Source organism: Lissotriton helveticus, chromosome 7 (assembly GCF_964261635.1).
Source record: "Lissotriton helveticus chromosome 7, aLisHel1.1, whole genome shotgun sequence".
NCBI classification, from domain to species: Eukaryota; Metazoa; Chordata; class Amphibia; order Caudata; family Salamandridae; genus Lissotriton; species Lissotriton helveticus.
This window is the reverse complement of record NC_136068.1, coordinates 165,950,939-165,965,639: the sequence shown is the minus strand read 5'-3', so window position 1 is coordinate 165,965,639 and position 14,701 is coordinate 165,950,939. Positions and strand designations below refer to the sequence as shown.

General features: G+C 45.8%; 1 protein-coding gene across 1 annotated transcript in view; it reads left to right on the top strand.

Annotated features, from left to right (window-relative positions):
- ARFGEF2 (ARF guanine nucleotide exchange factor 2) overlaps window positions 1-14,701 on the top strand; it is a 509,782-nt gene that overhangs the window by 277,182 nt on the left and 217,899 nt on the right. Inside the window, exon 20 of the mRNA XM_078651859.1 lies at window positions 11,831-11,959. Coding sequence (XP_078507985.1) covers window positions 11,831-11,959 — 129 coding nt within the window. The remainder of the gene's footprint in view (window positions 1-11,830; window positions 11,960-14,701) is intronic.

The window sequence follows — 14,701 nt, the reverse complement described above, 5'->3', positions numbered from 1 at the left end:
GTGAGGGTTCAGTGTGTTGGTTGTCTTCGTCGAAGTTGTCGTAGATGCTCTTGATTTTGTGGTGGAAAAAGATGCTGAGTTTGTCGCAGAGGTCTTGTGAGGGAGGGATGTCGGTAGACTCGCTGGTGGGTTGGGCGAACTCCTTGATGATGCTGAAGAGTTCCTTGCTGTTGTGTGCGTGGGTGGAGATTCTGTCTTCAATCGCTTTTTTCCTCGTTTCTCTGATGAGTTGATGGTGGGCGTTGGTGGCGGCTCTGAAGTTGTTGTGGGCTTCTTTGGATTTGGTGTTTCTCCAGGCCTTTTCGAGGCGGCGGCATGTGCGCCTGGACTCTCGAAGTTCGGTGGTAAACCATCTGGCTTTCTTGGCATGGGTATTGTTGTTTTTCTTGAGGGGGGCTATGGTGTTGGTGCTGTCCGAGATCCATCTATGCAGGGTTCGGGCTGCGGTGTTGGGGTCGTCGTTTTCCGTGATGGTTGGGGTGGAGTTGTTGAGTGAGGAGGTGAGCTGGTCATCGGTGATTTTGGTCCAGTTTCTTTGTGGAAGCAGGTGCTGGTGTCTGTGGATGGTGGGTGTTCTGAAGGTGAAGTGGACGCAACGATGGTCGGTCCATGGGAGTTCGGTGGTGTGGCTGAAGGTGATGGAGTTTCCTGTAGTGAAGAGGGGGTCGAGGGTGTGTCCTGCTGAGTGCGTGGGCTCGGTCACGATCTGGCGGAGTCCAATGTTGTGGAGGTTGTCCAGGAGGGATGTGGTGTTGGGGTCCAGTTGATTGTCGAGGTGGAAGTTGAGGTCTCCCAGCAGGGTGTAGTTGGTGGATGCGATGGCCTGCGGGGAGATAATGTCCGTAATGGAGTTGGCGAAGGGTCCGCGGGGTCCAGGGGGTCGGTAGATGAGGGTTCCTCGGAGGGCGGCGGTGGGGCTGGCCAGTATCTTGAAGTGAAGGTGTTCCATCAGTTCTGTGGACTCGTCAGGGAGTGTGCTCAGGCGGAGGCTGGATTTGTGGACGATGGCGATTCCTCCTCCTGGGTGGATGGGGCGGTCCTTCCTGGAGATCTTGTATCCTTGGGGGATGGCGATGGCGATGTCCGGTCCTGAGGTGGTGTTGGTCCAGGTTTCGGTGAAGAATGCTACGTCTGGGGTTGTGCTGTCGAGGCGGTCCCAGATTTCTGTGGCGTGTTTGTGGAGGGATCGGACGTTGAGGAGGATGCATTGTAGGGTCTTCGGTTCGGTTGTGTTCTTGTGGGCGGGTTGTGCTGGATCCGTGTTCTTGGAGATGCTGCAGGTGTGCCGGCAGCGGTGACAGCTGAAGGGTCCATGGGTGTCGGCTGGTGATGCTAGCTTGCAGTTGTTGTTGCAGCCTGGGTTGAGTGCGTGGTGTGCTGCTGGGTCGTAGCGTTGGCGGGGCGGAGGTCCAGGGTTCCTGGTGCTGGTCGCGGACGGGTCGCAGACGGGCGCAGACATGCTTGCCTTTGACGCGCCTTCGGTGCACCAGCGGCGCGCCCACAGCCCGCGGCCGCTGCGCGGCCGCGCAGTGGCCGCCATTAAGTAGGGGTCGGGGAGGGCTGGACAGCTGGGAGGCGGGAGCAGGGAGGGGAGCTGGATTGGGCCGGTCGTGCTGGGGGGGGAGGGGCCGCGGGGGCAGCAGCGGCGGGGAAAGGTAAAGGGAGGAAAGAAGGGATAAAGAAAAAAGGGAAAATAAGCAGAAATAAGGCACAAAAGAGCAGAGATGCAGAAAAGAGCAGAAAGGAGAAAGATAGAAAGGGTAAAAAATGAGTGAAAACGTGTGAAGGAGCAGAGGGAGAGAAAGGGAAAATGGGCAAAAATAAGGCACAGAAGAGCAGAGGTGCAGGAAGGTGAAAGATAGAAAGGGAAAAAAACGAGTGAAAACGAGTGAAGGAGCAGAGGGAGAGAAAGGGAAATGGGCAGAAATAAGGCGCAAAAGAGCAGAGGTGCAGAAAGGTGAAAGATAGAAAGGGGAGAAAAAGGAGCGAAGGAGCAGAAAGAAAGAAAGGAGACCGAGGTCCACTGGACCACCAGGGATGAGGCGCAGGGAAACCTGCGGGTGGAGGAGGGCCTCTACTGACTATATTAGACTTAAGGTTTGCCAGCTAGCTCAGAGGTCACTAGAAACTTTCTCGAGTAAACGAGGAGGAGTTTAACCTCCCTGGATAGACAAGAAGGGATTAGCTTCTGACAACCATAAAACATGACAACTTTGCTCCCTCAGAATAAGAGTGTATCTCTAGAAACAAGCAGGCTTAATATATTTGTATAGGGTCAATAGGGATGGCTCATACAATGACTCTATTGACTGTCCGAGGGGGGTTCCCACCCATACCAACGCTGAGGGGGGCATCTCGTGGTCCTCCATCTCCAACATATTTTTATACCAAACAGAGATTTCTTTATTTATTGGGAGAGTGGATTTCCACAAGGCTTCGATCTCTCTATTCCCTCTGATCTCCCCCTTTGCTGCCTCATACCAAGATGTTAGCTGTATATATTTAAATCTTGAGAGCCCTGGCCCGATCTTTGCCCTCAGGTACTCCCATGGATGTATCCCCCCGGAGTCTAACAGTTCAGACCATACTGTGATGCCTGCCCTTCTTATCGGCAATGCCAAACTGTCCCGTAGGCAGTCTGGCGTTCCCGGCGCATCCCAAACCGGGGCATTGTCAGAATAGTACCCAATGCCCCAGCACCTTCTAAGTCTATACCATAGCTCCAAGGCTGCCCTCAATACCTTAAGGCGCACCCGCTTGAAGAATCTGGGCGAGCCAAATTTGTACAGAAAAGCCTCACCGTCTCCGCCCCCTACTACTCGCACCATTTCACCCAGCAGCCTCCCCCAGGCAGACTCACCCAGCTTAACCAGAAGCGGCCGTATGCTTTCTTTGTGATTAATAGACTCTATTATACCCCAGCGAAAATCGCAAAATTCGCCCCAGACCCAGCTCCCAAATGCCCTAGATGTGGAACACCTCTCGCAAATGACCTACACATTTTTTTTGAGTGATTTTGGAATGAGGTGGGGGATAACATTCAAGATATTTTTAACATCAACATTGTGATTAACATGACATTAGTGTTTTTCGGGGATGACGGCGGCCTTAGTCAAACCCTCCCCCAGAAGGCCAGAGGGCTATTACTTTACTTGATCCTGCTGGCCAGAAGGGAGATGTGCAGGAAGTGGAGGGACCCCCTACCGCCGCAAAGAGAGGATTGTCTCAAGGCTGCATTTTCTATGGCTCGCTTAGACTATGATGGTGTGGAGGACAAGACATTGAACATCTGGCACCCCTTTGTGAACTGGGGTAAGAATTTAAGTCTAACTTAATATAAATGGTCCAATGATTACACCAGGGTCCCTTACAAATATGGGGACCGCTCGGACGACCCAAGCGAGTGCGGTAAGCCGTGGGGCCCACAGACTACGAAGGCGGCTTCATAAGACCCGCAGAGGCTTGAAAGGTGAGATGAGGACAAAAAAAAGAAGAAAAAAAAAGAGTGTATCTCTAGAGTCGTGTGAAAACAATAGACCGCTATTTCACTCAGTCAAGTGTGCATACTTAGTTTCACCTGAGTGTAGAGAAAAGAGAGACGGGCGTTTTCAATAAAAGGTGTTATTTATTGAGCAGTCTTTTTTCTCATACAAGAGAAATGAATTGCCACAATTGCAATACTTAGCATAAAGTAAAGTGCGTACAGTAAAAGGAGTATTATGAAATAATACTGTAAAAGCATTGATATGGTTTCTTTGCCATATGATACTTTAAAATAGATAAAATATATACATATAAATATACATTGACTAACGTACTCAACCGGTGCTTCTAAATACGCCTACCCCGGTGTACCTGACCTAAGCCTAATACGTGGGAAGGAGTAAGTAAGTAGAAGTTTAAGTTAAGTTGGTTTTGCCAAGGTATCTGAATCAAGAATTCTCTTTAAGGGTTTAGTCAGCTCCGTACCTGTGTATTAGAAAGCAGGAGGTCTGGTATCTCTCTCTCAGGACTCGATATCCCAGTAACCCGCGAGGGTATCTGGAAACACCGGAGCTGGATTTCTCGGCAGAAGAAAAGACAGCGTCTCTCTCAGTGCGTCAAAGAGGAGGGGCGGCGTCTGTGGGCTCTCGCATCAGCTGGGCTCTTGGGCAAGTAGATAGCCGCTCTGCTCCAAAACCACCACCGTGTCCTTGCTTAAGGCAACGTTGGTATATTTATACCTGAAAGGTGCCGGGTTTGACGTAAGGTTAGACATAAGACGCTAATAAAGATGTCACTAAGAACTGGCCGTTCTTGGAGTGCTCACAGGAGTTTTAGGACGAAATCAAAACAAAAGCAATGGGGAATTCCCAGGTTGCTGGAGGTTTGGTTTGTTTACAGAACTCGTTGTACTTTCTAGGAGCCTTGCTTAATTTGGACAGCATGGGCTATGACTAAATATGGATATGATTCTTATGCCTTTATAGGGATATTATTTATTATAACCACATAAGGGCATAAATCAGGATTATCGAATTAGGGTCCTAGATAGAACTACAACACAGCCTCCCCCATTGTCCTTCACTCTGTTGCCGGTGTTCTAACGAGCGCTGTACCCTCATCGAGCGCTGTACCCCCTACGTCACGGGGGGGGGTGCCGATTTCCTCAGAATCAGCCTATCTGGCTTCGTTTCCCCCATCGAGCTTTGTACCCCCTACTAATATGGTAAAACACGACACCGGTAACGTTGTGTGCTAAGTTTGTAAAACAAAAGAAAACGTGTGTATTTTAATTGCTATTGTTGACACGAAACGTAGGCAAATCCGTTAAGGATCGACGCTCGTTTAGATGCATAATTTAGACGATTGCGAGAGTCGATAATTCTAAATCTTATAATTACGCAACACAAGGGTTAAGGGAAGCGCTTTGTAATGCGCCGAGACGGCAGGTTTAGCCGTCCTTCAGGATATGCGACTTTTTTAGCGTAGTACAGCTCTCTGTATTAATAAATTAATCTTTTATGATTGCGGGCCTCATCTTTACAGGAGGATGCACGGTAGCGCCCCCCACCCCACCCTTCCTCCGGCGTGTGTGCGGGCGCCCCCACAGTAGCCTGCGGGAGTGCTGGGGTTCCCTCCCATGGGCTCCCCGTCCTGCAAGCACTCTCTCCGGCAGGCGCCCTCTCTCGCAGCAGCACCCGCAGTGCACAATGCCAGGGCAATTTTTGAATAGAGCATGCGCAAATGCGGCAATTTTTGAATAGAGCATGTGCAAATTCAAAACGTTAGGGGGTACACGGAATGATGGTGGGCGTGGTTCTACGTCATTATGTCGTAATGTGCGCATGCGCAACATTCCTGAGCATGCGCAAAACGAGGGGGGGGACAGAGCTCGATGGGGTACAGAGCTCGATAGTACACCGGCTCAGTGCTTGGGCATTTTCTGTTGTTCTGTCACAGACCTCCCTCCCCCTTGGGGTAGGGCTGTAGTATCTATTCTAAGTCAAGGAATCTGCGGCTAGATGTCTGTATTAGATGTACGAGTTACTTACCTTCGGTAACAATGTATCTAGTAGAGACGTTGTCTAGCCGCAGATTATTTAACGCCCACCCATCCTTCCCGTTCTGCGAGGACCTTGCCAAGTGGGGTTCTCACTTGCCTCTTTCAGTTGCCATTGGTTTTTCTCTCACGGGTGCTCACATTGTTGCACACCTTTCAGAATCGCCATATGCGGCTGACTCCCTCCAAGGGGCTTCTTTCCTGTAAAATGGTGTCTTTTGATTCACCTTCATCAGAAGATTCATCATCTTTTACTTATTTTCTTCTCCTGCTGCCTTCCCCCCCTCCCGCCGTCTCTATGGACTTAGGGCTCTTGTCTCCTCTATAGTCGTCTTCTTTGAGGATCTCTTGAACTCTCTTTGAGACCTCTATTACTATAGGGGAAGTGCCAGTCTTTTCATACCTTCTTGCAGGGGACTGTTCTTCCTGTGCTCCGTTCTTGCTGGGCGGCACAGTTCTACATGGTAATAACAGTCTATTTCTGTCTGTTGAGATATTCCATTGTTGAACTTGGGGAAGGGTCTTCTCTTCGCTTTGCGGGGTTCTTTCTCACAGCTTTTTCACTTCTATGTAGACAGTGTCTGATTCTGTCTTTTACGAAGGTGTTTTGCTCCATCCTCCTTCTTTATTTCGCAGATTTTTCATCCTTCGCACAGTTCCATACTTTAACAGTTTTTGTTGGTGGTTCCCCGTTGTGCCGCAGAAAAGTTTTCTCCGAAGAAAACTGACGTCAGTGTCCCGGAAGGGACTTAAATGACCTCGCTGACGTCACATACTCTGATGACGTCAGGGTGAGGTCGTGTGGCGCCGTCCCCCGACGCGCAGAGGTGCTGCTGCTGCAAAAAAATTTCTAGATCCAGTCTGTCGCCGGAGGATATTCTAAGTTAAGGAATCTGCGGCTAGACAACATCTCTACCAGATACATCGTTACCGAAGGTAAGTAACTTTTTACAACACTGTAGCATGTCATGCCTCCACTCCAGAGTGGGGACCCGTACCAGAGGTCATTCCTGTGACAGGTCCTCATCACAGTTGCGTCTTCGGATAAGTCCAAATCGAAGAGGAACCATGAAGCCAAGTGGGACTCGTCCGCATTCCATCACTTTCTATCCTCAAAGACCCAGAAAGAGCATAAACGCCTCACTCTGGCTTGCTCCCCATTCCCCAGGGAACCGATCCTGCTGGATCATCCTCCAAGCTGCTTTAGCTTGTCCTTAGTGGTGCATAACCACTCTGTAGGAGGTCCGTGCAGACACCTTCTCTGGGGTGGCAAAAGATCAGGTCCAGCAGTAGGGTCCTTCAGAGTGTTCGATGGGGCTATGAGTCTGCCTTCAGCATGAGGAAATAGCAGAAGTTCCAACTAATTCCTATTTCCGATGCCAGTACCCTGGAGAAAAGAGCCTGCACGCCCTGCACCAGTATGGCCAGGTGTTCCTCTATTTATTTATTTATTTTATTTTATTATTTATTTTTAATTGCAAAGTTTTATATAGCGCTGGCTAGACCCGGAGGTATCAGAGCGCTTTACATGAAGATCAGCGAGTTACAGGTTACATAGTTATATCAGTTGGATCAGCGAGTTACCGGTTACAAAGTTACAACAGTTTGAATTAAAGAAACAGAGGGAGGAGGTGGGGTGCAGGCTTCTGCATCTGGGCCTGCACAATCTGCACCTCCAAGCGTTGAGATTGACTGGCGGCAGTTGACTGGATTTGATCTCCTCCTTAGGTTGTGGATGTTATCCGTGCTGCACATGCTGCTCTACAAAGCCCATTTCAGGCAGGTCTTGGAGCATATTTGTGGCCTGGAGTTGGGTCTGCAGCACGGACCCATTAAATGCCAACTTGTCAGTTGTCTTATTGTTTGTTTTGTCTCTAGCCCAGAAAGGACTTGCAGGAGGGTGTAGATAAATGTTTTTTTGTCACCCCTTTCGGACTTTTTGCATTTGCCGGACCAGAAATGATTGTTTAAATTACATGTGAGGAGATTTCTAAAAGGTTTAACACATTTCCCCCTAAAGCCTTTGAGATGCTAAAGTGGGATCCCAGTTTGATCCTGGCTTTCCTCATGTGTACTCTCTTCAAACAGATGCTCTGACTGTGAAGACTGTGTACCTTGTCGCGATTACTTCAGCTCTTCATTTCAGGCCCCACACTACCTTTTTCACAGACAAACTACTGTTAAGGACCATGACAGCCTTATTTCTGATGCTTGTGACTCCTTTTCATGTTTGGGAATCCATCATCCTCCCAACTTTCTTTTCTCCACCTCTGCCTTTGAGAGAGGAGCAGATGCTCCCATCGGCAAGACCACAAGAGAGCCTTGAGCTTTCACATCGATTGCACCGAAGACCATTGGGTGGACCATCTGCTCTTTATGGTGTTTTCTAGGGCAAGGAACAGGAAGGTGGTGAAGAAAATGACTTTGTCAAGGTGAGTAGTCCCCTGCCTCAATATCTGCTACGAAGTGGACAAAAAGCAGCCTTCAGAAGAGCTGATGGCTCAATCCACCATAGTAAAGGCTGCTAACCCTGAAATGGCATGAGGGGTATCCATTTTCAACATTTGTCAGTCTGCAATGTGGGTGTCCATACACGTTAGTGAAAAACTTGACAAACCAGATAAAATGAGACTTTTCGCCTGCTGGTTCATGGAGGACTTTTTGTCTTGAGCCCATTCCACAGATCCTCCCCCTTGGAAGTTACTGCTTTGGTATCTGTTCTAAATGTGAGGATTATGCGGTTAGAAGTATCCATTAGAAAAAGTTACCTGTGGTTAGGTAGGGACCGCACCAGGGTTAACTTTGGACGTGGAGGCATGGACAACCAGGCTGTCTGGGGTGGCATGCGGAGTAAGAAATGCTGGCTCTCTAGGATCAGGTGATTGTCCTGTGCACAAGTGCACTTGTGCTGGCCTTGGCCCAGGCCCCAAGCAAGACATCAGTGAGGGCTTCACTAGAGGGGAAAAGAGGTTCGGTGGGGGCTACCCAGGGTTAAAGCATATCTCTCAAGACATTGGTCTTGACTGCCAGTGAATGCAGCGTCCAGGACCACCCTCCGCACCATCATACCAAATGAAGCCTCTTTCTCCATAGCCATACTTATAGGACAGACCAGGCCAGTGTCCAGTGAGTTGTCCAGACCTCTGAAAACAGTTAATTCCTCATTCCAGTTATCCCATTTTCAATGGCTTCTCAAGGGGGTCAGGATAACCATAAAGAGCCTCCGATCTGCCCCAATTGTAGTCACCACAGGCCCTGCCAAAAAAAGGAGGCACTGTCTCTGACCAGGAGGGTGTTGGTTCAGTCAGATTCGACGCTAGACAACGCTCGTCCAGCTCCGTATAGGAGTTAGAAATTACGATGGTGTTGGCCCGTTGATAAGTGTCGGCGGTGCTGGGAACACGCCACTGGTACAAACTCTGGTGAAGGTTGTGAATCCACGACTGGAGCCGGTCCGTATTCAAAGTGTGCAACAGGCATTGATTGTGAACTCACCGGTGAAAATCTAGGTGGGGCACCCTCCGAACCCATGGGGTCCAAAGGTGCTCCAGCGTGGTCAGCTTGCCCAAACATGATGTGCATAGCCTCATGAAATTCCTTCATTTGGGGGGATGGGAGGGCTGCTCTGGCTCCCGAAAAATTCAGGGCGGCCCAGAACGGGTCCAGATTAATGCGACTTGGGGGGGTGAGGGGGGGGGGGGTCGTCGGGTGACAGCGGTGCCTAGACTTAGACCGGTGCTGTGAAGTCGAATAGCGTTCCGATGTCCTGGCCTTCTTCATGTTGGACTTACCCATCAAAGATTTATACCTCCAGTACAACCGACAGGAGTACCTATGACAGTGGGCCTGGGACCTTCCATACTGCAGTTCCTGGAACCTTGTGGAGTGGTTCATTGTATATCAGCTAGGAGCTTCAAGGCACGCTCCTGGACTGCCTTGCAATTCATCACACATCACTCTTTGCAGGCCTTCGATTTGTGGCCCGGCTCCAGGCGCAAGAAGCAAAGTAAGTTGGGGACTTGTGACAGGCTTCTTAGGGTTTCAAACCCACAGATTTGTTAGGGCAAATCCTTAATACAAACTGCCAGCTAAAGTTCAAAAAGGGTTCAACCAAAAGCACAAAATGACAGAGGTTGCACTTCTGTGTCTGTGCTGAGGGCACGGAAGGAAAAGAATGGATGTCTGCATGCTGGGGTGGTGCCTCTATAGGCACCCTGCATGTCACATCCAGTGCAGCCTACGTGGAGCCGATCGTCGCCACCTACTGGCGTTCAGTTACTGCTCAAGATTTTCCCGATCCAGTCTGAGGCCTGGGGAATAGTCTAAGGTAAGGAATCTATATCTAGGAGCCTTTATCGGTTCTAAAGATACCTAACTCTTAGTGAGTGCAACACATTGCAAGTTATTATTACACCCAGTAGGGTCACAACACATATGTGACACAGTCGACATTACTTGAGTTACTTCCATTTTCTGCTGTAGTCGGTTCTGTCTAGTTTAGAGGCATTTTCAAGAAAGTTGTTTGAGTAAAGGGCCTTAGTCCAGGTATAACATCTCTGTGGGGCAATAAAGAACTATACAGGTATACCTAGATTGGTCCGACCTTTAAATTCCCCAGTCTGGAGATATAAGATAGCTTTCTGTAGATAGTTTTCTCCAGGTTCTTTTTTTACCTCCAGCATATTTTTTATTGCATGTTACAGTGCCCAAATAGCTTTTCACTACTCCATTTCTTACCAGTTGAGGTCCAAGGCCACGCTCAGAATTCTAGAAATGAGATGGGTATTGTGACTAGAGATATCTGTGCTGGTCAGCTCACAGACCAGCATTGTCATGGATAGTTTGCGACGCTGCCATGTTGGGATCATCATCTTAGCCCTGAATCTTCACTGCATGTGCAAATGCTCTCTTACTGTCATAAGAAATATGGACGCTAACATTTTCTTGGTCCATAGTCCTAAAACTAATTAACTCAGACCATTCAGGCTTCATGGTATTGTATTTTGGCCGAAGTTGCTTAAAAAACAAACCAATATTGTTCATGGGTTCTATCTGCATACTCTTATGGGTCAAGTAGCTCAGTGGACTAATATGTCCATTGCAAGAATCAGTGTTGGATTCATGGGGACAGGTTTGAATCCTGTAGATTCACTTAGCCTTTCATTCTTCTGAGGTTGATAAAATGAGTGCCATTAAGTTGGGTTACAATAAACATTGTTACTCAGTACGCTATGGGTTTGAAAGTGCTTTTAACATATAAACATATGTTTTGTTATGTTATAATGTAACAACCTTGACTCTATCCAGTTTACTTCTCTGACATTCGATTGGCAGGTAACCAATACTTTAAATTGACATCATCACATGTGTTGGTACAAATGCATCGAATCCCCTCATGATAGTCGATCTGCGAACGCTTTGATCAATTAATTGTCTTGTCAGATATAATAGGTGCTGCTTAATTAAGGTTAAGGCCAGAATACATTTTGGAGGTGAAGTCTTGCCTTCAAAACACTACAAAGACTGTCCAGTGAACCCTCCTTATATGTTTTAATGGAGGTGATGGAGAGAAATTACAATGTTAAATGGTGAAATTTCTGACACAAAGATTTTCCACCTAATGAAAATCTTCAAAGGTCAATTTTCAAAACTAATTGTAGTCCTAAAAGTTTATGACTGACTTTAATATTCAGGAATACTTCTACTACAAATTCCAAAAGAACTCTACTGGAGTATGTCTCTGACTTTTACAATGCAGCACAGAGTATTGTCGACTGTTTCTTTTGATCATTCATCCTCCGTCTTCCCTTCGGCCCTGATTTCAAATTGTTCAGAATTGTTTAGTATAATAACCACACTCAGTAGTTACAATTACCCGGGAGTGAGGTATTTACCAAGTGTGGTAAATACCTCTATTCTCAGTTTCCTGCTTTCAAATTAGGCGTAACAGAAACATATTCCTATGTGACACTTCTCCATACTTTGTAGTTTTTGCTAGACCTTTCTCACTTTGACCTGCTAGACTCTTATCATAGGAAACCTCTGAGGGATCTCTATTCAGCTATTTACTTGTAACTAGGTGTTTTGACATAATGAGCTTTCTTTTGTTTTCTTTTAATCATCTGTGAAGAGGAGGTACCTTACAGAGTGGAATAAAAATAGGCTGTGCAGGTTGTGAGGCTGCTCCATTATTTTGACTTGATGACTTGATGGATGCACTTGCTGTTCTGATCATTTATATACAGTATAAAAGAAAGAATATTGAAATATTGTTTGTCCTTTATTTAGCTTATATGGACCCCTCTTTTAGCAGCCTACAGCATTGGCCTACAAAACTGTGATGACACTGAAGTTGCGTCCCTGTGCTTGGAAGGAATAAGATGTGCTATTCGGATAGCTTGCATTTTTGGCATGCAGGTTTGTATACTTAAATAGTTGCTGTTTTTGAATGTTCATTTTTTTGTCCACTTCAGATGGTTAGATAGCTAAGTGTCTATTAATATTTTTCTTATGAACTGTGCTTACCCAAAAAAGGGGTAGCCATTTCTATGTTCGTGACTAACAACACGGTGTACCGTAAGTCTGTCCTCTTCATTTGCCTTTTGCCTGGAATTTTCCATTAAACTCCTTTCGATCCAATAGAATTTGAAGGTTGCTTGGATCCAATAAGAATTTATTATTTAGGCTGAGTGCAGGTTATAGAAATGTAAACATGAATACTGTACGACGGGCCACCACCAAATATGGTCTGTGTCTATGAAGATACTAAACAGTTTTCCTCCATAGAAAATCACAATTACTCATTATATTTCCAGGTTATTAGCGAACAGAGGTATTAATTACCTATACATATAGATGCAAGACAATGAGATTACATGATATGCTAATCCTTTATTACTGATCCCAGCAGCAGCAATAAAGAGATTAAGAGTAAACAGTTGATTATAAGGTCACATAGTTGCATAGCTATAAGAGGCAGCCACTTCAGAAACCTATGTCTTATTGCTACTCCCGGGAAAAGATAAGTTTACTGCTTAGCCCTCTCTTAAAAACTACCTTTTTTGACTGTTTCGAATGTTTGTTTTTCTTCTTTCCATGTGCATTTCTTTCCTCCCTTTGTCATTTACTAAATATTTGCTTTCTTATCTAGTTAATGATTTGCTGTGACTTCACAATTTATAATTTTTGCACTTTATATAGTTATTTAGAGCATGAACATTCTCTTATTTCCTTTCTTACTTTCTAGAAATCTTTGTAAATTATTTTGCATGTGAATGTTGGACATAGTAAACAATCTTATTTGTGAACAGAAGAAGCCAGATTTTTCGTGATTCATCTTTGGAGTTTTTTCTCCTTATTTATTTCAGTTTATTATGTTTCTCACTTAGTAAATCCTTTCCTTCTATGTGCCAAACATCTAATATTTTGCGGTCTCTTCAGAGTTTTTAATATTGAGCATTTTAAGACTTTTTATTTAAAGACGGACCAAACTCTTATTTTTTTTCTTCATTCCATAGAACTGTGTAAATTAGTATTCTGCATGCATATTTTAGAAATATAAAACATTTTTCTTTATTTTTGTATTTACTGTTTGTTGCCTGGGATGCCCTCACCCTATAGCGTCTCATTTGTCCTCTTGTATGCCGTGTTTATTTTGGTTGCTTTTTCCTATTATTTCCCCTTTCACACTGCTTTGCTGACGTCCTGCTATTCCAATGGTGCTTGAGTTGATTTTAGCCCAATTTCCTTAAACTGGCAAGTGGCCTTTTCTTATTCAGGCAATATTATGTGCCTTTCTTACTCTCTGCTGCCAATGGTGCCCATTCTGTGGTTACATGGAATGCCTTACACAAGTTCTTCTGTTTCATCATACATTGGCAATCCAGCTTGTTATATAGAGGAAGCGTTATGACCTATCTTTGCCTCTTTGTGCCACACGTTGCTACCACACTTGCACATGGCCATGGTTACCTGAGTTGACTTTTAGAAATGTCTCACTAGTTTTCATATATACTCATACTACTTGCCAAACTTATTTTAGTTTCCTTAGTTACTGACGAATGAAGCTCTATGACCTCAGTCATTGTAAGGGAATGAATTTCCAGCATGCAAATCGTGTAACAGCACCAAGTTAAAGGATTTGGTAGCATTGTCACGGAACTGCTGTATAAACCGCATTAAAATCCTTTTTCGTGGCACAGCCACACATTGTTTTTAAACTATAAAATCAATTAGATGGTTGTGCCATTTTATTTAGGCATGGCGTGATATATTTCTGTTTAAATAAGTATGGTAAGTGGTTATATATTTCAGAAGTGATAGTAAATAAACTGAAATTAGGACACTGTGTTCTTGCTATCTTTATTATTGCAATTGTACTGAAATGTATCTTGAGAAATACCTAACATGTTTGTCAAAAACAGGTTTACCTAGCAATTCATGTCACACTCTAATTTAAGTGATCGTGCCTAGCCTGACAACACCTTTCTAACAAATTATTTTCTTACTTTTATCCGCAATGTTTTTCCCTCTACTTGTCTCCACTTTGTGAAGGCATTTGTGGTATCTTCATTTCTATGCCAAGCATTCTCTCCTTAGTTTTATGCCCCCTGCTGCCCAGCCAGTGCGAGTGTGAGGTAAGAGAATGCTGATGTGTGCATGATGGAGTGATTGTCAGTTGGAGTGCGTGGGCTGAGCAGCAAGGAGGCAGCTCCCGGTGGGGCTTTCCTGATACCTACTAGCCATCTTTTACCTGTAACCTGAGACTCTTGTCCAATAGCCTTAGAGCCCACTCCAGCTTTAAAGGCCTGACTCGAACGGAGTGGGTCTTTAATGGACAGTAGAGTCCTCTACGGAAGGCTCTAAGACTATTGGAACATTCCGCCCCTAGAGGTCAGAATGTTCTAATTTTTAGAACAAAGGCCTCTCGCTCCGGGTTGAAATCACCTCGGGCTACGTGAGGCTTTTGTGTTGTTCCGGGCTTCAACCAGCCATTAGACCCATTGTCTTCAATAGAGCACCCCATTGTCTTCAATAGAGCACTCCATTGTCTTCAATGGGGCACTCAACATTCCAATGTTCTGATAAAGAATAAAGTATCCTGTTATCACCTGTACTACTGGCTACCCTGCATCTTAATTTACCACATGGTGACGAGGT